We start from the raw sequence: 25405 nt of genomic DNA on the forward strand, positions 1-25405 counted from the left end.
GAGTATTTATGTGTAAAAAAGAAAAAAAAAAATTTTGAAAATAAAAAAAATTACAAGTGCAAAAACACATAACAAAAAAAAAATTTTATGAACATATTTTGTATCTTCAATAGAAAAAATTTTACCAAAACAAATTAAAATAAAGTGAATGAGAAAACGTCTTTCACTTCCACATATATTAATTACACATAATCATGTAAACAATTTAATGCACAAAACAAAAAATACAAAAAAAAAAAAAAGTAAAATATTTACTAAACCTTAAAACGCGGAATTTGAACTTGGAACCTGTTCCTTAGGAACACCTTCCCTAAGAATTTCTTCCTTAGGAACAAAGTCTTCCTCCCTAAACCCGGAATCTGAACTTTGAACACCTTCCTTAGGAACACGTTCCTTAAGAACATGATCCCTAGGAACATCTTCCTCGGAAATAAAGTCTTCCTTAGGAACTTGTTCATTAAGGACATGTTTCTCTTTTATAGAATTGTTTCCCATAAATTCTTGAACCAAAATTTCAAAAAAGTCTTCCTTCGTCGAATATAGGTCCCCCTTTTGACATTCGTCAATGACTTCTAAATGAATATCAATAATCGTGCGGTGACCAACACGGGAACTGACACCCTGTTTTTTTCGACTCTTCGTTCTTCCCGTTGGAGCAGATCTTGGTTGTTTTCGTTCCCTTACTAAGGTATATTCATGTGGACCATCCTGCTGATCCACGTAATCAAGAGGTTGTTCTTCTAAAGGAGGACCACGTACTTGATGAGCTCTTTTGTAACGTTTTCTTCTCTTACCAAGCATTCCAAAGTACTACAAAAAAAAAAAAAAAAAAAAAAGAGGGAAAATGTTTCTTTAATAGGGGTGCGAAATGTTTACTCACGCAACAGTAATTACTACTACACAAACCCAAGTGTAAAATCCTACACACACACCCCTAAAATGCGAAATCCTACATACACACCCTAAAAGGAGAAATCCTATAAACAAACCCTAAATGCGAAATCCTACACAAACACCCTAAAATGTGAAATCCTACACACACAACCTAAACCCTGAAATCCTACACACACAACCTAAATGCGAAATCCTACATACATCCCCACTGATTCATTCACCTTTTTTTTTTTTTTTTTTTTTTTTCCTCTTTCTTTTTTTTTTTGGTTTTATTCTTTTTATTTTTTCTTTTTTTTTCTTTCTTCTTGTTTTTTTTTTTTTTTTTCCTTCTGCCGAAAATATATTTTCTCCTTTTGTTCTTCTTTTCTTACCTTCCAAAGTAAATAACATATGACAGAAGTGCCAATTAGAACAGGAATGGTAGGAAGGTATGGGGTAAGGAAGCCAGAAAGGTTGTCAATTTTGTTATGAACTCGGGCAGGAGAAGGGATGCTTTGGGGACTCCTTCCTTTACTACCTTTTCCTGCTGTAACATGTGTTGATAATGATGTTGGTGATTGTGAAGGTGGGGGTTGTTGTCCTGGGCCAGATCCATGAGAAGCAGCACCACCAGATGCGTGACTGCTACAACTACTACTGTGCCCACTTCCACCTCCTCCACCTTCTCCACCTGGACCAGCAGCAGCAGGACTAACAGCTCCTGGGACACCTGCACCTGGCACTACAGGAATACCTGCCCCAGGAACACCCACAGCACCCTGGCCTCCAGCATCTTGTGTGGTAACAACTCTTCCTGAACCTGAAGAAAAGTGAAATAGGGCGGGTACATTTTCATTATAAGCAGAGTCATAGAATCCGGAATGTTGTATTCACCTTAGTGCACATTCCCTTATTTCATTTTTTATTTTTTATTTTTTACTTTTTACTCTTTATTCTTTATTTTTCATTTTTTACTTTTTATTTTTTATTTTTATTTTTTACTCTTTAAATTTTTATTCTTTACTTTCTTACTTTTTAAATTTTTTTACGCGTCCTAATTTTTTTACACCTCTTTCTTCTTAATACTCTAACACCATAACACACCCCTAAGGTACTAAACAACAGGCCATATTGTTGTCCTTACACCCTAAAACAGCTAAATATCAGACCACGTGGTTGTTCTGAAACCAAGAAACAGTTAAATACCAGGCCACATCGTTGTTCTTACACCCTAAAACAGCTAAAAAACAGGACACATTGTTGTTCTTACACCCTAAAACCTAAATCATAAGTGCGAAATCCTACAAACCCACACACCTAAAATGCAAAATCCTAAATACACACAGACCCCTAAAATGCGAAATCCTACACGGACACACCCTAAAATGCGAAATCCTATACACACACCCCTAAAATTCTAAATCCTACACATACACACCCTCTAAGTGCGAAATCCTACACACCCCCAACTCATTCATTCACCCTAATTTATTTTATTTTATTTTCATATTTTCCAATATTTTTTCTATTTTTTTTTTTTTTTTTCTTTTTTTTGTTTTCTTTTTTTTCTGTATTCACACCCTAGATGCATAGAGTTCCATAAAACAGCTAAAAATCAGGCCATATTGTTGTTCTTATACCATAAAGCCCGGAACCTTAAAAGCGGAATCCTAAACCCTTGTTTTCTTTTTTCTTTTTTTTTTTCTTTCTTCCTTTTCTTCTAATAATAATTTTTTTTTTTTTTTTTTTTTTTTCGTTTAATTCACGTATTCCTTTGCCCCCTAAAAATTATATTATTATATATATGTGTCTGTGTGTTTGGGCCTATTGTTCCTTTTTTTTTTTTTTTCTTAAACTTTTTTCCTTTCTTTTATTGTTTCTTTTTTTCCTCTTTTTTTTTTTTTTTTTTTTTTTCTTTTCTTTTTTACTTCTTAAATCTTCACTTTTTAATTTTTTAATTTTTTTTATTTTCTGACTTTTTATTTTTTTTATTTTTTACTTTTTTAATTTTTCTATTTTTTCTGGAGTACTTGGGTGAGCACTTAGACAGGAAATGTTAATTCTTTAATTGTACTTACCACCCTTAGCTGGATCTGGACCTGCCCCCACCTGAGCACCTGGGTCGGAAGTATGTCCAGAAGGAGTTTGGGTGTCTGTTCCAGGAACAGTGTTGGGAGTTTGGGAATCCATTTGTGGACCCTTAGGACCTGGACCTAAAAAGTAGAAAGTAAGAGAAGGAGTGGTTTTGTTTATCCTTCTTTATTTGTTTTATTCCTTTTCTCTTTACTTTCTTCTTCTTTTCTTTCTTTTTCTTTCGTTTTTTATTTTTTCTTTTGTGTACACCCAGAGGGCGCACACTTCCTTCGGAGGATGGAAGGAACTGAAGGTTGTTAAGGTGGGAAGGAAGAAAGGAAGAAAGGAAGAAGGGAAGAAGGGAAGGGAGTGAACACTCCCTTTTCTTCCTTTCTGACTGCCCCCTTCCACCCCTAAGGGCCCTACGTTACCCTTACCTGCTGCAATTTCCCTGCCAGGTTGGGCAGATCCTGGATCTTGGTCACCTGGGAGAGTTGTACCTGTACCTGAAATAGTAGGAGGATTAGCGTCAATAATACGAATAGTTGCAGTTTTACCTGTGTCTGAGTAGGTAAGACTGTAATCAATATCATCTTCATTCTCGTCATCATTACTATTGAGTACTGGAATATGAGCATCAATAGGAAGACCATTAGCATCAAGGATAATATCATGAGCGTACTGAGCATTATCATTACCTTCTTTGTTTGCTCCATTTGTAGTTTCACTCCTTGGGGTAAAATCACCAGATGCAGCAGGAGGTCGTACTGCTGCTGGTTTAGCAGCAACAGGTTTTGCTGCGGTGGCAGGTTTAGTTTGACATATGTTAGTTATAGAAGACAGAGCTTTCTGTATTTCTGCATTGCTTTCGATTTCCCCTTTTATTTTTTTTCGTAGGTCTGTACTATCAAAAGCAGGACCCGTACAATTATCCCAGTTACATTGAATACATGTATCTCCTTCACATTTAGTGAAGTGAAGGTTATTATTTTCAGTAAAGGCCTTTTGTATGGCCTCCGCTGTGGTATGGCACTTTTCTCCAAGGAGTTTTCCATATTCATTTAATATTAAACATTCCATAATTTGTTTAAATAATCTATTATTTTCCTTCTTATCAGTTTTTTCCCCGTTATCTACTGTAATGCCGTATATATGCAATAGTCCTGCAACAATTTGCTTGCATGCTTCTTTCTTCTCTTCAGTGCCAGTACAATAAATGTCCGTACTTGAGTCCGACTGAAGCATGGCCTTGGCAAGTGGGTTGATCCTATCCTTTATGTCTTTCCAACTGTCTTTCTACAAAAGAAAGGAAAGAAGGGGGAGGCATGTGCTTACATTTAATTCTTACATAAAATCTTTACTCATACGTTTCCCCTGAGTACGTATACATTCTTTCTACATGCAATATATACACTTGGATACTAATGTCCAATATGGATTTTTCTAACCTCCCATTTCCTTTGGCCCGGCGTTGATTTGTCCCTGGACCATTGTGTTATTACACATTGTGAACGTTGACATAAGTTATTCATAGAACTTATAGTAGTTAGAGTTTTTTTCATGTTGTCATTTTGCTCGAGCATTTTATCCAATTTGGTCTTTACATTGGTTTTATTACCTTTATCGCTTATTTGGCACTCTGTATATTTTCCATACCTTTCACACTTAACACAATTATCCTTCTGACCCTTACTATACACACACCACGTATCCATCTGTGTATTTCCAGCATTAAATGCTTGTACTATTGTATCTTCCCCGACCGTACAGGGAGATGCAACATTCTCTCTCAACTTATCCGCATAAGCATTCAGGAGGAGGCACATCATGGTTTGCTTAAAATCCCTGTTTTCTTTCGCCTTCCTTTCCTTATCATCATTTGTACCTTCACCCTCCATATCCTTAGTGTCTATCCCAATGCTGTATATGTACTGCAACCCCTCAGTAATGTATGTACATGCTTTTTTCTCTGGGTCTGTGACTCTTCTACTACCTGTATTTGTATTTTTACAGTACGTTTGCACTTTTGTGCTATTTGCATATATTTTATTAAACATGTTTGTGGCCTCATTGTTAATGTTCTCTTGCATCTTATCCTGTTCATAGAAAGAGAGGGAGGGGAAGGGAAAAGAAACAAATGTATGCTATGTAATTATGTCCACCCCCCTATAATTATGTGCATCCTACAATTATTATGTCCATCTCCCCCTCCCCCTATAATTATTATGTTGTCCATCCCCCATATATGTGTCTAATTTCCCTTGTTAATTTGTACAACCTACAGTACTCACAAAAGTGTCCTTTATTCTAATGGACAAAACTGTGTTCCTTTTATTTTCTAATGAAGACAATATAATATTGTGTTCCACTTACCCAGGTTGGATCCTGATCTCTGTTTATACCCCATTTCTTGCTTACGCACGTTACGCGTTTACATAGGTCGTTCTCCTTGCTACAATCTTTACCTATAAGAGGGAAGGAAGAGGAAGGATTACACGATGGAAGAATGAGTATTTGTCGAATGGTTGTACACAGTGTTGGAACATTGGTTTATGGTGTGTCTGGTGCTGGTGCTGATGCCGCTTTTTGCACCTTGTTAGGGATAAATGCTGGTTTTTACATTCTTCTTACATAAAGTAGTTATAGTAGACAGAGTTTTCTTTATTTGTTGATCCTGCTCCAGCATTTTATCCACTTTTTCTTTTACATTGGTATGATCTCTGCCTGTGCCTACTGTACAACCTTTATAAGTTTCATCCCTTCCACACAGTAAACAATTAGGATCATCCTTACACTCAGTTATTTTCTCCTTAATTTTTGCACTTGCCCCAAAAGATTTGTTAATGCCGGCCTCCAAAGGACACGTAGATTTAAGGTCGTTTTCCAATTTATCTGCGTATGCGTTTAATAAGACGCAAGAGAAAGTTCGCTCGAATATTTGGTTGTCCACAGCATTTTGCGGAGATGGGGGGCTCCCCTTTTTAATTTCATAAATATGTTTTAATCCACTAACAATGTAATTACATGCTTTTCTGTTTGCTTCTACAGATGAACCATCTGTCACTGTAATGGTTTTGCATAGATCAAGGTCGGTTTTTCCATTCTTCGTCATAGTCTCAGAGAGTTGTCCCAATCTCTTTTCCACATCACCCCAATATACATTCTAAGCACACCAAAAGAAAAAAGAGGGGGACATGTATGTACATTAAGTGAGTACATACAAATGGTGGGAATCATTGCTATTAATATATATAAGGGTACACTTCCCACTATGTAACTCTTAGTTCCATGGGACAATATTGTTTATGTACCCAATCCTGAGGGTCATCTATCTTGCGCTTCCTGCTTGGAAACCATTTCTTTGTTACGCATTGTATGCGTGTGCAGAAGTTATCCTGGGTACAGGGTGTGTCTGTAGCAGATAGGAAGAAATGGAAGGAAGAATAAATGATAGTAGAATGGTAAGACAGTAATGATGGTAGAAATGGTGATGCACATGGTAGGTCGGTCATGTTGTGTATACCCCTTCCGCCCCCCTCCTTCGCTCTTTCCTTCTTCTCCTTCGTCCTTTTTTTTTCTTTTTTTTTCCTTCTCTTATATAATATTCTTAATAATATTTTTAATAATATTTCTTACCTGTGGTAGATGCTGCTAGTGTTGCCTTCTTCTTTTCATGTTCTTCCATATTCTTCTTAAACAGCTCATCCAAATTTTCCTGCGCCTTCACTAATGCTCTCTTTTCCCAGTCCCCACCTCCCTTCTGCTCCTCCTCTATCATTCTTAAAGTACCCTCCAAGTCCTCCTTATCCCATTTATCTTTATCCTGAACTAATCGGTCTAACTCATCCTTACTATTTACGCCAAATACTTTCTTCAAATTATCCTCATCCTCGGTTGTGTGCGAGGGTTCTGCCTTCCGCCCCTTCTTCGGTGTGCCACAGTTTTCTCCTTCCTTCTTTACTGTGTTCATTTTTTGCACACCCCTCGTCACTTGCCATTTCCCACCCGTTTTCGTGCCCCATTCTTCCATTTGGGGCCAAATGTATCTACCTCCAATGTTCAAATTCTTAAAATCTAATCCTTCACATTTCTCATGGATTCCTTGGACCGTACTGAACCCGGTCCACCCTTCTACAGCTTTCAGAACAGTTTCCGCAACTTTCATTCTACTGCAATGACCTCCAAACCATTTTATTAAAAGTGTTCTTCCAACTATACACCTCAAATAGGACTCCACTGCTCTGTTATTTTCTTCACCCTTTATAGCCACTATATTTGAGTATATACCTATTTTTATTCCATCTATATATAATAGTATTTTCACACTGATTTTGCACAGTTCCTTGTCTTCATTCGTCCAATTTTTATTTTCCTCAGTTACTCTACCTGTACAGAGTCCATCGATTATATCACTGCCTAACCAGAGAGTACCAACCATGTCGTCGAATATTTCCTTCAGGTCATCCCATATTTTATGCTACAAAAAAAAACAGACAATATACTCCTATATACACGCAACCTACTCATACTTATTCTTTTATGTAATTTAATAAACAATATCATTTAGACATAGCATTAATTGTTCCTTTAGAGTGAAAGAATATTACATATTCTCCTGAGGACTTGTAGCCTTTCACTTTCAACCATTCCACCAGGAATTCTGCCAAGTACCTATACTCCATGGTGGCCCTCTCTTCATTATTATATATGATTCATTGTTATATTAAAATATTATATATTAATAAGAATTCTATGAATTCGTCCACGGAATGTTTCTTTTAACATTCTTTCTTCCCTGCCCACAGTTATTCCTTCTTCCTTACTTTGTTTTTATGTCTATGAACAAAAAAAAAAAGAAAAATTCTGCGCATGCGCCTCCTTTTACTTCTTTCCTTCCTTTTTTTTGCCCTTTAATCCTCTTTTCTTTCTAGTTTTTTCTTTTTTTCTTTTTGCGGAAAAGGTATTTTCCTTTTTTTTTCTTTTATTTCCTTCTTTTCCTTCTTTTCCTTTTTTTCCTTTTTTTCCTTTTTTTCCTTTTTTTCCTTTTTTTCCTTTTTTTCCTTTTTTTCCTTTTTTTCCTTTTTTTCTTTAAGAAAAGAAAGAAAAAAATTTTCGGTTCTCCTTCCTTTATGCATTGCATTTTCCGAAGAAGAAAAGAAAAAGAGAGAGAAAACACAACCATTGCCTCCTTCCTTTTCGTATACATTCTACCTATGTACTCCCCTTTTTTTTGCATTTTCCTTTATGCACTACATTCTTCCTAACGAAGAAAGAAGAGGAAGAAGGAGGGAAGGAATTACGTTCCTTCATTCTTTTCTTCTTTTTTCCCCTTCTTTCTTCTTTTCTTAACGCTTCCTTTTTTTTTCTTTTTTTTCCTTTTTTTTTTCTAAAAAGAATTTTTTCTTCTTTAGCCTATTTCCGTTTTTTTTTTTTTTTTTTTCTTTTTCTTCTTTTTAAAGAAGAGAATATATAAAAGAAAAACATATTAGAAAACTTTTTTTTTTTTTTTTAGAGAATTTTTTCTTTTGAAAAGTAAGTATGGAAAAAAAAAAGATAGTAGAATGGAAAAAAAGAAAGAGGAAGAATGGAATGTACAAAATGATTAAAACATTGTAAGGAGGGAAGGAAGAAATAATAGGAGGTAGTACAAATATCATAACAAATTGTACATATCACTTAATGGAAAAAAAATGAAGTACTGTTCACATATTTTATTCTAACTTATATTGCTGGTTTCGGTTATGTCAAAGTGTTTTGTAATAAATTATCTAAATACAATTCTTTATTATGGACATTTTCTTCCATTTCGCGCACACATTCCTCAAAAACACACCACCATTGTTGCCAAAGGTTTAACATCCACAACTTTGGCAGCTAAAAGATTTGTCCTATGGGACTGATCATATAGTTTGTTGCTTAGGTATTCCTTCCACCATCCGTGGATGGAACATTATCAGTAGCATGTTCTCATGTCCAGCTTATTGTGTTCCTTCCCTCCATTATTTTTTTATTCCCATTACTTTCTTTCTTTCTTTCTTTTTTTTTTTTTTTTTTAAAAAAAAAAAGAGGAATTTATCTAATATAAGGAACAGAATATACTGTAGAATGGTCCGCTTCTGCTGTTAAGTCAGATTCTGAATCTACTGTTGTTGAGTTGTACGCTGAGGAAGAATCATCTTCCCCTCTTTCCATATTTAACCTTCGTACTAGTGAACATCTTTCTTTTCTTCTATTGTTGCTCCTTCCTCCTCCAAAGAAGGTGTTACGTATTCCAGAGAAGAAATTGGTATACTAACAATGGAAAGAAAAGGGAAGAAGGATGTTCAGGTGGAATGGGGGGTAGACATTTAATATATATATAGGGTATAAATATATACATACATATAATATATGTGGACATATATATTTGTATATATAGAGCCATATATGTACATGGTGTAGTCTATTCTATTCTATATATATTTTTTTTACAAGTATGAAATAAGAAGGAAATAATAATAATAAACATTATTATTCTTATTATATGCAATTTCACTTTAATTGTAACTTTACCTTATACAATAAGAGGGTAGCCCCTGGTAATCCTATTGCTGCTGCACCACCAACAGCGGAAGGAATAATGGGAATGTCAGTTTCCCCCCCTGATGCTAGTAATTGTGGAGGTTGAGGTTGCTGCTGTTGTGTTTGTTGTGTAGTTGTTGTGGACAAGTTGTGTAATTGTTGTAGTAGTAGTTGTTGTTAGTGTGTTGTTGTTGTTGTTGTTGTGTTTGTTTTATTGTACTATTACTATTACTTGTTCCTTCCTTGTTCGTTTTCTTTAAAAAAGTGACAGAAGAAGAACTTATCTAATATATGGAACAGAATATACTGTGCTGCCATCTGCCATAGAATCATAATCTGTTGTTGAACCTCCCATTATTGTTGAATTGTCGTATATCAAAGTACTAAAAGTAGGCCTACTGGATCGTTTCCCTTTTCTGTTCCTTCTTCCTACGCTATTTCCACCGGTATGTCCAAATTGGTTATGGAACCAATCAGGTAAAAGATTATACTACGAAGAACGGAAGGAGGTTAGTTGTTAGGGGTGGAAGAAAGGTTCTTAGAGGTGGTAAGTGAAAGGAAGGTTGTTAGGTGGTAGGGTGGAAGGAAAGTGATGTTAGGGGTGGTAGGTGGAAGGAAGGTTGTTAGAGGTGGTAAGTGAAAGGAAGGTTGTTAGGTGGTAGGGTGGAAGGAAAGTGATGATAGGGGTGGTAGGGTGGAAGGAAAGTGATGTTAGGGGTGGTAGGGTGGAAGGAAAGTGATGTTAGGGGTGGTAGGGGTGAAGGAAGGTTGTTAAGGTGGTTGGTGGAAGGAAGGTTTTTGGGGGTGATTGGGTGGAAGGAGGGACGCCTAAGGAGAGAAGGAACGGGTCTAAGGAGAAGGAAGGGAGGGGTCTAAGGAAGGAAGGAATGTCGTTAGGGTGGTGGTAGGTGGGTTGTTATGGTGGTGGTAGGTGGGTTGTTATGGTGGTGGTAGGTGGCAGGTTGTTACGGGTGGTAGGTGGAAGGAAGGAGGTGAAGGAAGTAAAGGGGAGTATATTCTCCCCCTTGGGGGGAAGTACACCCGAAGGGTGTATAAAAAAAAAAAAAAAAAAAAAAAAAAAAAAAATATATATTATATTGAAATTACCTTCCGTATTTTTTTTTTCCTTTAGGTGGATGTGATGATCCACCACCAGAAGGATCCTGTTCCAAACCAAAACCAAAACCAAATCCCAATCCAAATCAAGCTGGTAGTAGCGGTTCGTTTTCGGATGCCGATTTAGCAGATGGTGTCTCTGGTGGAGAAGGAAAGGGAGGGAGTGACGGTGGCGGTAGTCACAGAAAGGAGAGTGGTGAAGAAGCTCAAACTATTGACGGTGTCGTTCCTGGTGTCGTGTCTGGTGCATTAGCTGCAGTAGGATTACCTGCCTTAGCATACTTTTTTTACAAGTACAAATCGCACCTCTTCTTCCTTAAGGGGAATAACTCCTCTTCTGGAGGAAGCAAAAGTAAAAGGTCCCTTAGGAGAGAATTGAACAGATTCTCTAGCCACGACGACGACATCTCAACAACCGAATATTCCTCCGAATATTCCATCCCATATACATCATCCTCAAGATGATCATGATCATCGAGATGAAAGAAAGAAGAACAAGAGATAGTAATTTCTTTGTGAAAAAAAGGGGGCACGTACACGGATAATATCCAATAAAAAAATAGTGTTATATGTTGTCCAAATCCCATAGGATGGTGGATTAAATTATTTGCCGAATTAAGCCGAAAATGAAGGGAAAGAGGATGAATACTCATTTTTACATGTGGCTTCAGTGGTACAATTAAAAAAGGAAGCTAGGAAAGTTTCTCCCCACCTTTTTGAAGTATCACTATTGTATTAAGTATATACACTCCCTTTGAGAACAGCTTCCCTTGAAGAGCTTTCTCCTTGATATGTTATACTAAATCGCATTTTTTTTTTTTTTTCCATGGGTGTGTTCGTACAAAAAATATATGCTATATAGTTCAACCAGTGTAAACAATTCGGATGCGCGCACAAAAACATGGTTACCTCTTTTTTTTTTATTTGGACAACTTTTTTTTTTTTTTTTGCAATTTTCTCTGTGTGACAAAATTTATATTAGGGCATTTCTTTTCTTTTTGGACAACTTTTGGACAATTTTTTTTTGTTTGACAAATTTATATTAGGGCATTTTTTTTCTTTTTGGGACAAATTTTCCTGTGTGACAAAATTTATATTAGGGCATTCCTTTTTTGACAAATTTATTAAGGTAAGAAAAGTCATGAAGGTAAAAAACCTATAACAAAAAAAAATTTAACATATTGGATGTGCAATAAAAAAAAAATTTTACCAAAACAAATCAAAATAAAGTGGGAAAAAATTTTTTTTTCCTCTCATATTAATTACACATGAACGTGTAAAAACATTCATACAAAACAAAAAAAAAGAAAAAGAAAAAATATTTACTACACCCTAAACCTGAAACCTTAACTTGGAACCTGTTCCTTAGGGATATCAAAACTAAAAATTTGTTCTTCAGGAACAAAGCCTTCCTCCCTAAACCCGGAATCTGAACTTTGAACCTGTTCCTCAGGAAAATCTTCCATAGGAACAAAGTTTTCCTCCCTAAACCCCGAATCTGAACATTGGAACATCTTCCCCAGCAACATCAACCCTGAAACCCTAAACCTGAACATGAAACCTCTTCCTGAGGAACACCTTCCTTAGGAAGAAAGCTATCCTCCCTAAACCCGGAATCTGAACATTTAACATCTTCCTTAAGAACACTCCTCTTAGGAAAACCTTCCTTAGGAACATTAACCATAGAAAATTGTTCCTTAGGAATTTCTTCCATAAGTATCTTTTCCTTAGGAAGAAATTCTTTTTCCCTAAACCCAGAACCCGAACTTTGAACATCCTTTTCCTTAGGAACATGAACCCTAAATCCGGAATCTGAACCTAAACACGAATCCTGAACTTGTTCCTTAGGAACATCTTCCTTAGGGGCCTGTTCTTCGTTTATAAATGCGTTTCCCATAAATTCTTGAACCAAAATTTCAAAAAAGTCCTCCGTCGAATGCAGGTCCCCCCTTTGGCATTCGTCTAAGACTTCTAAATGGATATCAATAATCGTGCGGCGACCTACACCTTTTTCTTTTGGTCTTTTCATTCTCGTTGGAACAGATCTAGGTTGTCTACGTTTTTTTACTAAGGTATATGCAAGTGGACCATCATCCTGGTCGTCCACATGAGCAAGGAGTTGTTCTCCTAAGGGGGGAGAGGTTAAGCGTTTCTCTCTTCTATGACGTCGTCTTCGCTTACCGAGGCTAAAATACTGAAAGCAGAAGGTAAAAAAAAAAAATGTTTTTTTAAAAGGTCAGTGTTGTTTTTAGGAACAATAAGTACTACTCTTAAGCTAAGTGCTAAATCCTCCACACAACCTAAAAAGCGAAATCCTACACACACACCCCTAAAATGTGAAACCCTACATACAGATCCTAAAATGCGAAAATCCTACATACACACCCTAAAATGCGCAATCCCATACCTTAAGTGTGAAATGCCACATCCCCCCACTGATTCATTCACCTTTTTCTTTTTTTCTTTTCTTCTTCTTCTTTTTTTCTTTTCTTTGTTTTTCTTTCTTTTCCTTTCTTTTCTCTGTTATTTTACCTTCCAAAGGAGGTAGGTCATAGCAGAAAAACCTATTAGGACAGGAATGGTAGGAAGGTATGGGGTAAGGAGATCAGGAAGGTTAATTACATTTTTGATCTGCTTAACTGGTAGCTTTGAGATGGTTGCACTTCCGCCTGATGGTATTGAACTCTTCCCTGTATCAACATCCGATGTTGACTTTGTTTTTGAATCAACAACTTCCGTCGGTTGAAGAACTGTTTGAACTGTCCCAGGAAGTGACTGATCTACCTCAGGACCTTTTACAGGAACTTGGCTGCCACCATCAGGAACAGGAATAGGACCAGCAGCACCATGAGGACTAGCCTGATCACCCTTATCACCCTTCTGAGCAGGTTCCTTATTAACATCACCTTGAGCGCCCCCTTGACCATTAGGTTCGTTCTCATCACCATTTTCTATAAGAGAAAAATAAGTGCGTACGTAGTGTGTTCAATATAGTTAACAGTAATAACATTTAGAACATTGCGTACAACCAAGTGCGGACTATTTAGCGTACGTAACAATAGTTTTCCTCTTTTTTTTCTTTCTTTTTTTTACTTTTATTCTTATTTCTATATTTATCCTTATTATGATTCTTACCTGTTGGATTTACTGTTGTTGCAGTTGTACCTTCTCCTGTTGAAGTTTCACCTCCTGCTGATGAACCTGATTCTGAAGGAACAAGCTGAGTATTTTTAGGACCTAAAATAATGGACGTAGGTTCAGAAGGTAATGTAACCTCATCTTGCTTCAAATCAACCTTACCTTGCTTACTACCTGCTCTTCCAACAGCACCCTGTCCACGCTTAGCTTCCTGGTCTTCATCAAGAACAGGAACGGGAAGTACTGCTGTTGGCACATCATCATCAAGACCATCCAGGCATTCACCAGGATCTACCGTGGCATCAACTTCCTTTTTATCACAGTCTACTTTCTTGGGGGTATTGCTGTGGAGTGAAGAATCCTCACGTGACTGTGTTTGATCAGTGTCTTCCGACGCTGGTTTCTCTTCAGATGCTTCCTTCTCAGGGACTGGTTTCTCCTTTGTCTCCTTTGTTTCACTTGATGTAGACTTCCCCCCTTCCCCTACCCCTCCTCCACTCCCTTCGGTCGTGATGGAGACGGGGTTGGGGGGTGGTAGTATGGCACTCTGAACGGCTTGTTCTAGGTCTTCTAACTTTTTTTCCTTTTCCTTTTCTTCCTGTTCTAATGCTTTCTCAACTTTCTGAACAAGAATCCTGATTTTTTCAAGGTCTTCCTTATTACCATTGATTATTTGAACCTTCTCTCCCGTTTCTGCGCGTGAACGGTCTAAACCCCCTGGAGCTTCGGAGGGTTTGTGTGGGTGCTGTCCTTTACCCTTATGGCACCATTCTTTCTTAGTTAATGCTTCCATCATAGTATATAACTCACTTGTGAGAAATAGCTTGCGAGCTTCACCTACCATATACCTTTCGTCTCCATGAGGAATCTTGGGTGCAGCATCATAAGTACATTTCATATAGTTCTGATTCTTATGCATATGCTCCCTTACACTTCCTACCACATTAAAGGCATATTCTATGACCTCCTTGGGAATACAGAACAACTGCATATAATATGTCCAAAAATTCAATAAATCACACAGAGGGATACCCTTCACCTCCCCCTTGCACTGCGAACTCTCTGGTTTATGTTGATTTTTAATATTTGTCACAAGCAATAAATTTTTAAACATAATTCTACAAAAATCCCTGTGCGCCAGCAAATTAACACTCTTCCCATTTTCATCCGTAGCATCACTATCATCGCATACCGATGATAGACTTTTGAATTCATCCAAATTCATAGCATCCTCATTAGTTGGTTCTTTAGAAAAGTATGTGAACCAATCTTCTATACCAACTGTATAGAAAGAAGGACAGACCAAAAAAGGGGGGGGCATGTACATATCATGTACGTACCGTGCATATATTATGTCTACAGGGTTCCATTAAAGGAAGGAAAGAAAAAATTACAGGTACCCCATATTTATGGAAACTATATCACAAAAATTCAAGAACAAATCCTTACGGTCTTCCTCTTCCTCTTCAGAACTTCCGCCAGGACCAGTTGTACTGCCAGGACATTGGTAAGGGGTCTTCTTTTTTTTTATTTTTTCCCCCACTTTCAGTACTACTTCTCCAACCTTATTTGTAGGTACATATTGCTTGTTCTCTACGATGTCCTTCATTTCTTCCAAATTTTCGTTCTGCAGCCACGTTGGTTTATCCTTATCCTGCACTTTATACACGGGATTGTCTATTCGATATTTCCCTGGATCTTTGCAGGTATCTTTATTGGAGCTTTCTATGAAACCATGCTCTGAAACACTCCGCAATTTCCCCTTATTCCACTCCGCCAAGGTAGCACCTACCAGTTTTGTTCCTATTTTCATTTCACCAAAATTCATCCTTCTGCATAGTGTACCATAGTCATCAACGTTGTCTATGGTCCTTATTCCTGACATAACACGTGATACATAATCTGTGTACTTTCGAAAACATTTGTGTTCACCAAATAATTGATGTAAGGTGGCCATTCCTACTACACACCTTAGGTAATTTTCTTCCATGCCAGCGTCCCCAATTTTTTCCTGTTCTGTTCCATCTATTGGTATACCATTCATATGATAATAAAGTTTAAAGAAGGATTTACACAATGCTTTTTCCTCTTGATTAATTTTAACTCCGAAATCAGCACCAAGGTTCTCAACACACAAAAGTTTAATTTTATCATCTAACGGCTTCGTTAATTTACCCATAAGCCCTTTCCATATATCTTGCATTTTACCCCATATTCTACTCTGAAGGATGAAAAGAAAGGAATAGTAACAAACTGCAGGTCCTCCATACTGTACTCTTACAGAACTCGCGATGCCATATATATCTAAGCATATATGAACTTAACTATCAAAAAGAATATAGTGAATTACATCAAACTTATGATCTCCATAGGTTTTCATTTCTTGGTGCCACTTCCGCACCAAATTTTCTGCACCTCCTGCCATGGTGATATAAGTATTATATACTAAACATCCGTATTTCCTGAATCTTTGTCTTACTTTACAATTTTATATAGACTTTTACATACTCCTCAATCTATTTTTACTTCTTCCCTTCTTTTAATTTTAACCTCCTACTGATTTTTCTCTTCCCTTTAAATTTCACTGTGTTCTTATATTTTATGACTCTTGTTCCGTTAGTTCCCTCTACCTTTATACATCCTTCCCAATTAAGGAAAGAAAAATAATTTCCCAGCATTCTATTTTTCTTTTTCGTCTGTTCTTCCTTTACATCTCTTTAAGAGAAAAAAAAAGAAGGAAAACAGGGAAAACTGAACCCCTTCCTTTATCCTTAAAACTCTTCTTTCTTTAAATCTCTTTTTTTCTTTTTCTTTTTTTCTTTTATTCATTCTTCGCATTCCATTTCTTCCTTTTCTTTTTTCCTTTAATTTTTTCCTCTTTTTTTTTTTTCTCAACTTCCTTTTCTTTTATTTCTCTCTTTTTTCCTTCTTAAAAAAAAAGAGAATAGAGAGAAATTACGCTCCTTTTATTTCTTTTTTCCTATTTTCCATTCTTCCTTATAAAAAAAGCAATCCTCCTTTCCTTTATACAATGCATTCTTTCTTACGAAAAAATAAGGAAGAAAACAATATACCTGTACATACACTGCCTCCTGTTTTTTAATAAAAAGGTGAGGGAGAAGCAATCTTCCTTTCTTTTTAGCAACCTTTCCATTCTTTCTTCCTTATATATATTGCATTATTCCTAAGAAAAAAGAAGAGTTACCCATCTCCTTTTTTTCCCTTCCTTTGTGTAATCTCCTTTTCCAAGAAAAGATTCCTTAACCTTCCTCCGGTTCCTTATGCACCGTATTCTTCTAAGAAGAAAAAAAGAGGAGGAAGCAAGAAATTACCTACCTTCCTACTTCTCTCCAATTTTATTTTTTTTTTTTTTCTATTTTTCCTCTTCCTTCTGAAAAAAAAAGAGGGAGGTATAATGTGCCTACCTTCTTTCCTTTCGGTTTTTTTTTCTTCTTCCTTCTTTTTCTTTTTCTTCTTTCCTTTAATTTTTTTTCTTTCTTTTTTTTCATAACTTCCTTTCTTCCTTTACTCTTAAAGAAAAGAAGGATTGAACAATCCTCCCTTCCCCTCCTTATACATTTCATTCTTTTAAAAACAAAAAAAAGAAGAATTAAACACCCGTTTTTTCTTTCCTATTCTTCTTTAATTTCTTTTTCTTTTCTAATGAAAAAAAAAGAAAAGCAACCTTCCAACAACCACCTAATAACCATAACAACCCTTCATTCCACCCTACCACCACCCCTAACAACCTTCCCTTCCACCCTAACAACACACCTACCACACCTAACATCCTTCTTTCCACATACAACCCACATACCACCAACCACCCTAAAAACCCACCTACTACCACCCTAACAACCCACCTACTACCACCCTAACAACCCACCTACTACCACCCTAACAACCCACCTACTACCACCCTAACAACCCACCTACTACCACCCTAACAGAACCTTCCTTTCACCCTTCCTTAGACCCCCTCCTTTCCTTCTTTAAACCTCCTTCCTTACAAATTCCTTTCCTTCCTCCTTAGAGCCTTCCTTCCCTCAACCACCCCTAACACAAATTCATTCGAACACCCTAAACATGCTTCCACCCATAATTACCTACTTAATAACCTTTCCTTTCCTCATTAGACCCTCCTCCCTTCCACCACAGACGCTTCCTTCCCTCCTAGTTAGACCCTCATTCCTTCCTTCCTTAGACCTTTTCTTCCCCTTCTCCTTATACGATTTCCTCCATAGATCTTCCTTTCCTTCCTTACTTAGGACCTCATTTCCTTCTTCGCTAGAACCCCTACTTTCCTAAGAACCCTAACCCCACAACCCTGAAACCTAAACCCTAAACCCTGAACCTAAACCCTGAACCCTAAACCTAAACCCTGAACCCAAAATCCTGAACCCTAAACCCTAAACCTCGAACCCTAAACCCTAAAACCTAAACCCTAAACCCTAAACCCCGAACCCTAAACCCGAACCCTAAACCCTGAACCCTTTTAAACCCTTCCTTCTTTTAACCCTTTCCCTTCTTAGATCTCCTTTCTCCCTTCCTTTTTTCTCTTACTCGCTTCCTTCCTTAGATCCCTTTCCTTCCTTAGACTCCTTTCCTTCCTTTCTTCCTTCCTTATCCTTAGACTACCTTTCTTGCTCCTTCCACCTTAGATCCCTTTCCTCCTTCCTTCTTAAACCCTTTCCTTCCCTCCTCCTTATACCATCATTCTTTCCTTTCCTCCTTAGACCTTCCTTCCTAAGACCCCTTCCTTCAGACATCCTTCCTTCCATTCCTTAGACCCTCCTTCCTCTTTACTTCCTTCCTCCTTCAGACTTCCTCCTTCCTTTCCTCCTTAGATTTCCCTTTCCTTCCTTAGTTATTCCTTGGGGGGGACGCGCCCCCTTAAACCAGACATGCAAAACAAACCCGCTCCGTGGGAAAGCGAACCCCCCGCTCTTTTTCCGGAAGGGGAACCAACAAAAAATGGACCTCCTCCCCTTCAAGAGAGAGAGACGCACATATGATTGGATTGCACTCCCCTCCTTGTCCTTAATCCACCAAAGTGTACCCTCCCCCCCTTCCAGGGAAGCTTAGTCTCCACTTTGTTGCGCACACAAAATAGGTGGATTGAAATTCTATAGTTGCAAATGTCCAAATATAATTTTTTTAAAGGAAGTAGGGCACAAATGAAACCACCTTCGAATTATATTGTGCAAATAAAATTTTTAAGGGGAGTTGCGCACAAAATGGATTGAAATTCCAGTTGCAAGGTCCAAATAAAATTTCTTAGGGGGGTAATACATAAAAAAAAGGGGGGTAACATATAATTTGGGCGATTGTGAAAAATGTAACGGGATGCTTTAAATCTGATCTATTTTTTGTGGTATACTTGTGTGAGGTTGCAAGCACGGCTTGTAAAATTCGCATATATATGTGTATGCCTGTACACGTTCGCGCATATGCTTCTTTTTTCGCAATTTTTTTGACAATTTTTTTGGACAATTTTTTTTTTTTTTTCGCAATTTTTTCTGTGACAAATTTATTTTGGGGCATTTTTTTTTTTTTTTTGTGACAAATTTTATATTACGGTATTTCTCTTGGGCAATTTTTTTTTTTTTGACAATTTTTTCTGTGTAACAAATTTATATTAGGGCAATTTTTATTCTTTGGACAATTTTTTTTTTCTGTGCAACTTTCTTCTGTGTGACAATTTATATTAGGCCATTTTTTTCTTTTTTGGACAATTTTCTATTGACATTTTTCTTTTTTTGCAATTTCCTCTGACAAATTTATATTAGGGCAATTTTTTGGACAATTCTTGTTGACTTTTTTTTTTGTGCAATTTCCTCTGACAAATTTATATTAGGGCAATTTTTTGGACAATTCTTGTTGACTTTTTTTTTTGTGCAATTTTTTCTGTGTGACAAAATTTATAGTAGGGTATTTTTTCTTTTTTGGGGGGCTATTTTTTTTTTGGACTAATATTATACCTAAATTACAATAAATACACAAGGAATGACGAAGCTTCCCTTTCTTTTCTGTGAAGAACATTGTGTAATTTTTCACTTTATATATGAACTGTTCATCTAAAAGATGTGTATAACCATAAAAGAAGGAAGGTGGGCGAAATGAACCACTACTGGCCCTCGCGCGCAATTTCGGAGGAGCACCTTTTCTCAAATATGTCCATAATTGGAATTAGGAAAGAGAAAATTATTAAGTTGAAAGAAATGTTATGAAGGTAAAGAAACCTATTACAGAAAAAGTTTAATGAACATATTTTGGTTCTTCAATAATTAAGTTACAAAGAAGTCAAAATGGACTAAAAATTTTTTTTGACTTATATTAATTACACATGAAAGTAAGGACTTTCGTACCATACAAAAAAAAAAAAGAGAGTGAAAAAAATAGGAAGTAATACAAATGCTGTAACAAATTATGTATTTCACTCAACAAAAAAAAGTGAAATATGATTATCACATTCTATTTCTATTTATGTACCCCCTTCTTCATTTCAAACGTTTTGTAATAAATGATCTAAATATAAATCCTTATTACACACATTTTCTTCCATTTCACATTCCTCAAACAGCAACACCAAAATAAGCACCCACAATTTGGCTGCAAATTGCTTCTTCCTAAGAAAAATGTTTTTAAGGAACTTGCTCCTTACAAACATCAAACCTAAACCCGGAATCTGAACATTGAACCTGTTCCTTTGGAACAGCTTCCTTTCGAACAAAAGTCTTTCTCCCTAAACCTAAACCTCGAACCTGTTCCATAGGAACATTTTCCCTAGGAATATCAACCCTAAGAATTTGTTCCTTAGAAGTCTTTTCTTCCTCCATAAAATTTGATCCCATAAACTGTTCAACCAAAATTTCAAAAAAGTCCCTCTGTGCCAATTGTGTGTCCCCCTTTTGACATTCGTCTAAAACTTCAAAATGGATATCAATAATGGTGCGTCGACCCACACGGCGACCAACGCCTTGTTTTTTTGGCCTCTTCGTTTTTGTTGGAACAGACCTTGGTTTTCGCTCCTTTACTAAAGTATATTCATGTGGACCATCCTGATCGCCCACATGATCAAGGAGTTGTTCTCCCAAGGGGGGAGAGGATAAGTGTTCCTCTCTTCTAGGACTTCGTCTTCGCTTACCGAGGGTAAAATACTGAAAGCAGAAGGTAAAAAAAAAAAAAAAAAGTTTTTTTAAAAGGTGAGTGTTGTTTTTAGAAACAACAAGTACTACTTTTAAGCTAAATGCTAAATCCTACAAACACCCTAAATGTGAAATCCTACACACGCCCTAAATGCTAAATCTCACACCCCTAAGCGTGAAATCCCACGCAACCTAAATATTAAATCCCGCATCCCTAATATTAAATACTACACACCCCCACTCATTCATTCACCATTTTTTTTCTTTTTATTTGTTCTTTTCTTTTCTTCTCTCCTTTTCTTTTTCCCTTTTTTTTTTTTTTTTTTTTTTCTTTTCCTTTTTATACTTATTGTTTCTTACCTTCCAAAGGAGATAACTCATAGCAGAAATACCAAGGAAGACGGGAATGGTAGGAATATATGGGGTAAGGAGATCGGAAGGGTTGTCCATGCCTTCCTTCCTTACATTCACTACTCTCTTAGCTTCAGGTGTTCTTGGAACAGCTACTCCCCCCGTTCCACCTCCTGATGAACTTGAACTCTGAGAACTAATAGCCCCCCCTGAACCCTGAGTCCCAACACCTGGACCACCGCCATCCGTACCTCCAGGAGCAGCAGGACTAGCGGTACCAGGTGAAGGATTCACTTGGGGGCCGCCGGGACTACCACCTGGTTGTTGACCACCACCTAGTGCTGGGAGGGAACCTGCACCAGTTTCTGGAGCAGGAGCACCATCTTTCTTCGTTTCTGTGGGAACCTGTGAACTGGAACCAGCTTTGCCTCCACCTGAAGAAATAAGTGGCACGAAGGATATGTTCATTTCATACAGCTAAGACTGACAGTATGACCTAAGGTGTTGAGTGCACCATAGTGTATACATTCGGTGGAGTGCACTTTTTCCGATTATTACTTGGATCTTGAGGTGTGGATCCTGCAGCAGGTTGGGCAGATCCGGAAGGAGTTTGAGTATCTGTTCCTGTGCTTGGAGTTTGGGAGTCCGTGTGCTTAGTACCTGCAGAAGCACCACCTGGAATAGGGGGAACGTAGTCGTCGCAAAATTGGGGATCGACGGAGGCAACACTGACTAAGACTGAAGATTCATTACTACTTCTTCCATAGGTTGTAGCACCACCGCATGCCGTTTTCTGCTTTCCCTTACCTTGGTCACCTGTAGGACTGTTCTCTGAAACCTTACCTGACGCTTCTTCCTCCTTCTTAGGTGCTGGTGCTGACTTCGTTGGTTCCGCTGCAGCAGCTGCTGGATGGTTTTGAGGTGGTTCTGGTGTTGGTGATGGTACTGGTCCTGGTACTGGTTCAGGGAGGTCATCACTTCTGGCCACTGAACTACTTGCTGAGGATGCTTTCGTATCCTTCGGACATATATTATATATTGTATTCAGAGCTTGTTTCACTTCAGAATCCTTGTTCGTCTTTGGGTCGAGCATATCGTCGAATCTTTTTTTTATTGTATCCCCGTCTGATTTCTGTATTTTGCACTTATCATAGCCCTTATCCCTGCTGCACAATGGACACATATCACCTTCCTCTTTGCATGGAAGTATTTTTTCTTTAATTTTTGCACTTTCATCAAAGGCATGGTTTATGCCTTTTTCTATCTCTTCCTGCTTGGTTGGACATTTCTGTTTCATCTCATCAGCGAATATATTCAATAACATACAAGAGAAAGTTCGGTGGAATATGAGGTTATCGTCTTTCTTCTGTTGATTCTGGCCGTCAGTCCCCATTGGAATTTTATATATATGCTCTAAGCCCTTAACAATGAGTTCACAAGCCTTTTTTCCTTCTTCTGAAGTTGGGCCACTTTTCCCATCTTGAATATTTTTACATAAACTTTCGTGAGTTCCATTCGTTTTCGTCATAGCATTAGACAAGTACTTCAGTCTATTCCTGACATCGGGCTCCCAGAATTCGTTCTAAAAATACACATAAGAATAAAGGGGAAACATATAGTTATATATATATACATACAATACACATACATATATATATGTAGGTATATATGTACTTACATACATATATATACATATATGTATATATATATATATATATTCACAACATGTGGTTGTACTTTCCCAATATAAGGGCGTATAATATATGCGCACACTATCCACACATTGGTCTTTGGCAACAGTGGACAATGTTGTTCCCTTACCCATGGAATGTACCCTTGATTGTCTTTTCGGTTTTCTCCCCACCTATAGTAGATACATTTTACACGATTACATAAGGGGACATTATTATTATTTATATTAGTTAAAGCATCCAGAGCTTCCTTTATTTTCGGCCCCTTTTCTTTGTGTTTTTGCCCCTCTGTGAACACTTTCTCCACTTCATTTTCTACTTTATCATTGTCCTTATAGCAACTATTATCTGTTCTCCGTAGGTCATCATTCACTTTTAGTGTGCAATTTTTATAGTTTGGGTCTCTTTCACACTTTATACAATCACCATTACCATTATTCTTTTCGAAACACCACTCATCCATCTTCATATTTCCTTTATCAAACATATCTTTTATTTCTTTTTCTGTAATGTAACAGGGGCGTTTAAGCTCCTTTATCAATTTGTCTGCATAAGCGTTTAGGAATAGACAGCCCATGGTTTGTTCTGTTAGTCTATTATTCCTTGCTTTCTTCTTGTTTGGTACCCCCGTACTTTCCGTTCGGCCATAAATGTACTTTAACCCAGCATTAATGAACCCACAAGCCTTCTTTTCTGTGTCCGTTATTATAGTATTCCTTCCATTAGTGTTCCCACACACAGAACCGATGTCTGAATCTTCTTTCTCTTTCGTTATTCCTTCAGACAGCTCCTTCAGTCTACTTGCGGCGTCTGTATCCCAGAATGTACACTAAGCGCAAGTGAAAAGGAAAAGAGGAAGGAAGGTAAAAATGAACATTATGTTCACACATAAGATTTATGGTCGGGCCATCTTTCTTTATTATATATAAACGATGTACTATTCTCCCTTACAGTCACATCAATTACAGCAAACAGTAATGTTTCCCTTACCCAGCTCTTCTTTATCCCCTGGTTATCTATTCTGTCCTCGAACCAATTTTCTGCTATGCACTGTAATCGATCGCATAATTTATTCTTGCTGCTGCAATCTCTGCCTATGGAAGGTGAACAAAGAAGAAGAAGAAAGGGGGGAAAGGGTGGGGGTCAGGAGAGAAAGTATGAACTGTCTTGCGATTGATAATGGAATGGTACCGTATGGTTATAGGTTCTTTCATTATCGTACGTTCGGGCAAATATTGTTATGTCCGGTTCAGTGATGGTAGGTTCGAGAAAAAAAATATTTCGCTTACATATGCTTTTCAGAGTTCTTTGTACCCTGCTATCTTTCCCAAGTAATTCTTCCACTTTCTTCTCTATATTTTTGTTGTGTTCCATGCAATTCTTGCTTTCTTTTTCATTGAACAGTTTTTCCTCCACGTCTAATGTGCAAGTTAGCTTTTCTTGCCTGGTACATTCAACACAATTACCCTCACCATTATTATTTCCCACACACCAATCATTCTTCTTCCCATTTCCTTTATTAAACATTTCCTTTATTCTTTGCTCTGTAATTTCACATTGTTGCCCCTTCGATTTTTCTTTCAATTGATCTGCATAAATATTCAGTAAGAGGCATCCCATGGTTTGTCCAAATATTCGGTTATTTTTCTTCTGGTTTGCGAAATTAGTATTCCGATCTTCACGAATGCCGTATATATACTTTAAACCTTTAGTAATGTATTCACAAGCTTTTCTGTTTGCTTCCTTATGCGGTGAATCACCTTTCTCCTGTACAATGTCTTTGCATATACCCTCCTCTCCTGTATTTGTATTGGTCATAGCCATAGACAGTTCATTCAATTTATTCTTGACGTCCGTATTCCAGAATGTACACTGAACAAATGTAACGAAGGAGGAAGAATGGAATATATATGTATGCACACAGTATTTGCATACATGTAATCTATGGGATGTTCCTTCTTTCTTTAATTATAATGTATGAAGAATACTATTCATTAGGATGTCCATAACTACAGTAGACAGTATTGTTCATTTTACCCAGGTTTGCGGTTGCTTGCCTGAAGTTATTCTGTCTTTGAACCAGTTAGTCGTTACACATTTTACACGATCACATAAGGGTTTATCCTTGATGGTGCAGTCTTCATCACCTGTAGAAGGAAAACGGGAAGAAACAGTGAGTGAAGGAAGGTGGAGGTGTATGAATGTTTGTATGAATGAGTAGTAGCGGTGGTAGACTCCTCTTCCTTCTCTTCCACCCTTCCTTCTTTCATCCTTTCTTTTCCGTTCTTTCTTTCCTTCTTTTCCTCCTTTTCTTTCTTTCCTTCTTTCCTTCTTATTCCTTCTTTCCTTAGACCCTTCCTTACTTAGACCCTTCCTTTCCTTATTCCTCATTCGTCCTTCCCTATTTCTTATTCTTTCTTATTCCTTCTTTCCTTTCCTTCCACCCGTAACAAT

The 25405-nt window shown here is 37.3% G+C and overlaps 2 protein-coding genes across 2 annotated transcripts; both read right to left on the bottom strand.

The window, feature by feature from the left end:
• Positions 1–261: 261 nt before the first annotated feature.
• PCOAH_00015980 (SICA antigen) lies at positions 262–5492 on the bottom strand (the record flags this gene model as incomplete). Its single annotated transcript, XM_020058407.1, has 4 exons — positions 262–810; positions 3715–4242; positions 4395–5042; positions 5478–5492. The coding sequence occupies 4 exons, from the start codon at positions 5490–5492 to the stop codon at positions 262–264; spliced, it is 1740 nt and encodes a 579-aa protein (XP_019914266.1).
• Positions 5493–5542: 50 nt separating this feature from the next.
• PCOAH_00015990 (SICA antigen) lies at positions 5543–25342 on the bottom strand (the record flags this gene model as incomplete). The annotated part of the gene is given in 12 exon segments (XM_020058408.1): positions 5543–6109; positions 6151–6185; positions 6736–7423; positions 12305–12817; positions 15554–15977; positions 20437–20898; positions 20909–20921; positions 22068–22842; positions 23082–23780; positions 24143–24823; positions 24989–25098; positions 25207–25342. 12 exon segments carry the CDS (start codon positions 25340–25342, stop codon positions 5543–5545), a joined length of 5103 nt encoding a protein of 1700 aa, XP_019914162.1.
• Between the last annotated feature and the right edge of the window lie 63 nt (positions 25343–25405).

This window comes from Plasmodium coatneyi, chromosome 7 (genome assembly GCF_001680005.1).
Source record: "Plasmodium coatneyi strain Hackeri chromosome 7, complete sequence".
NCBI classification, from domain to species: domain Eukaryota; phylum Apicomplexa; class Aconoidasida; order Haemosporida; family Plasmodiidae; genus Plasmodium; species Plasmodium coatneyi.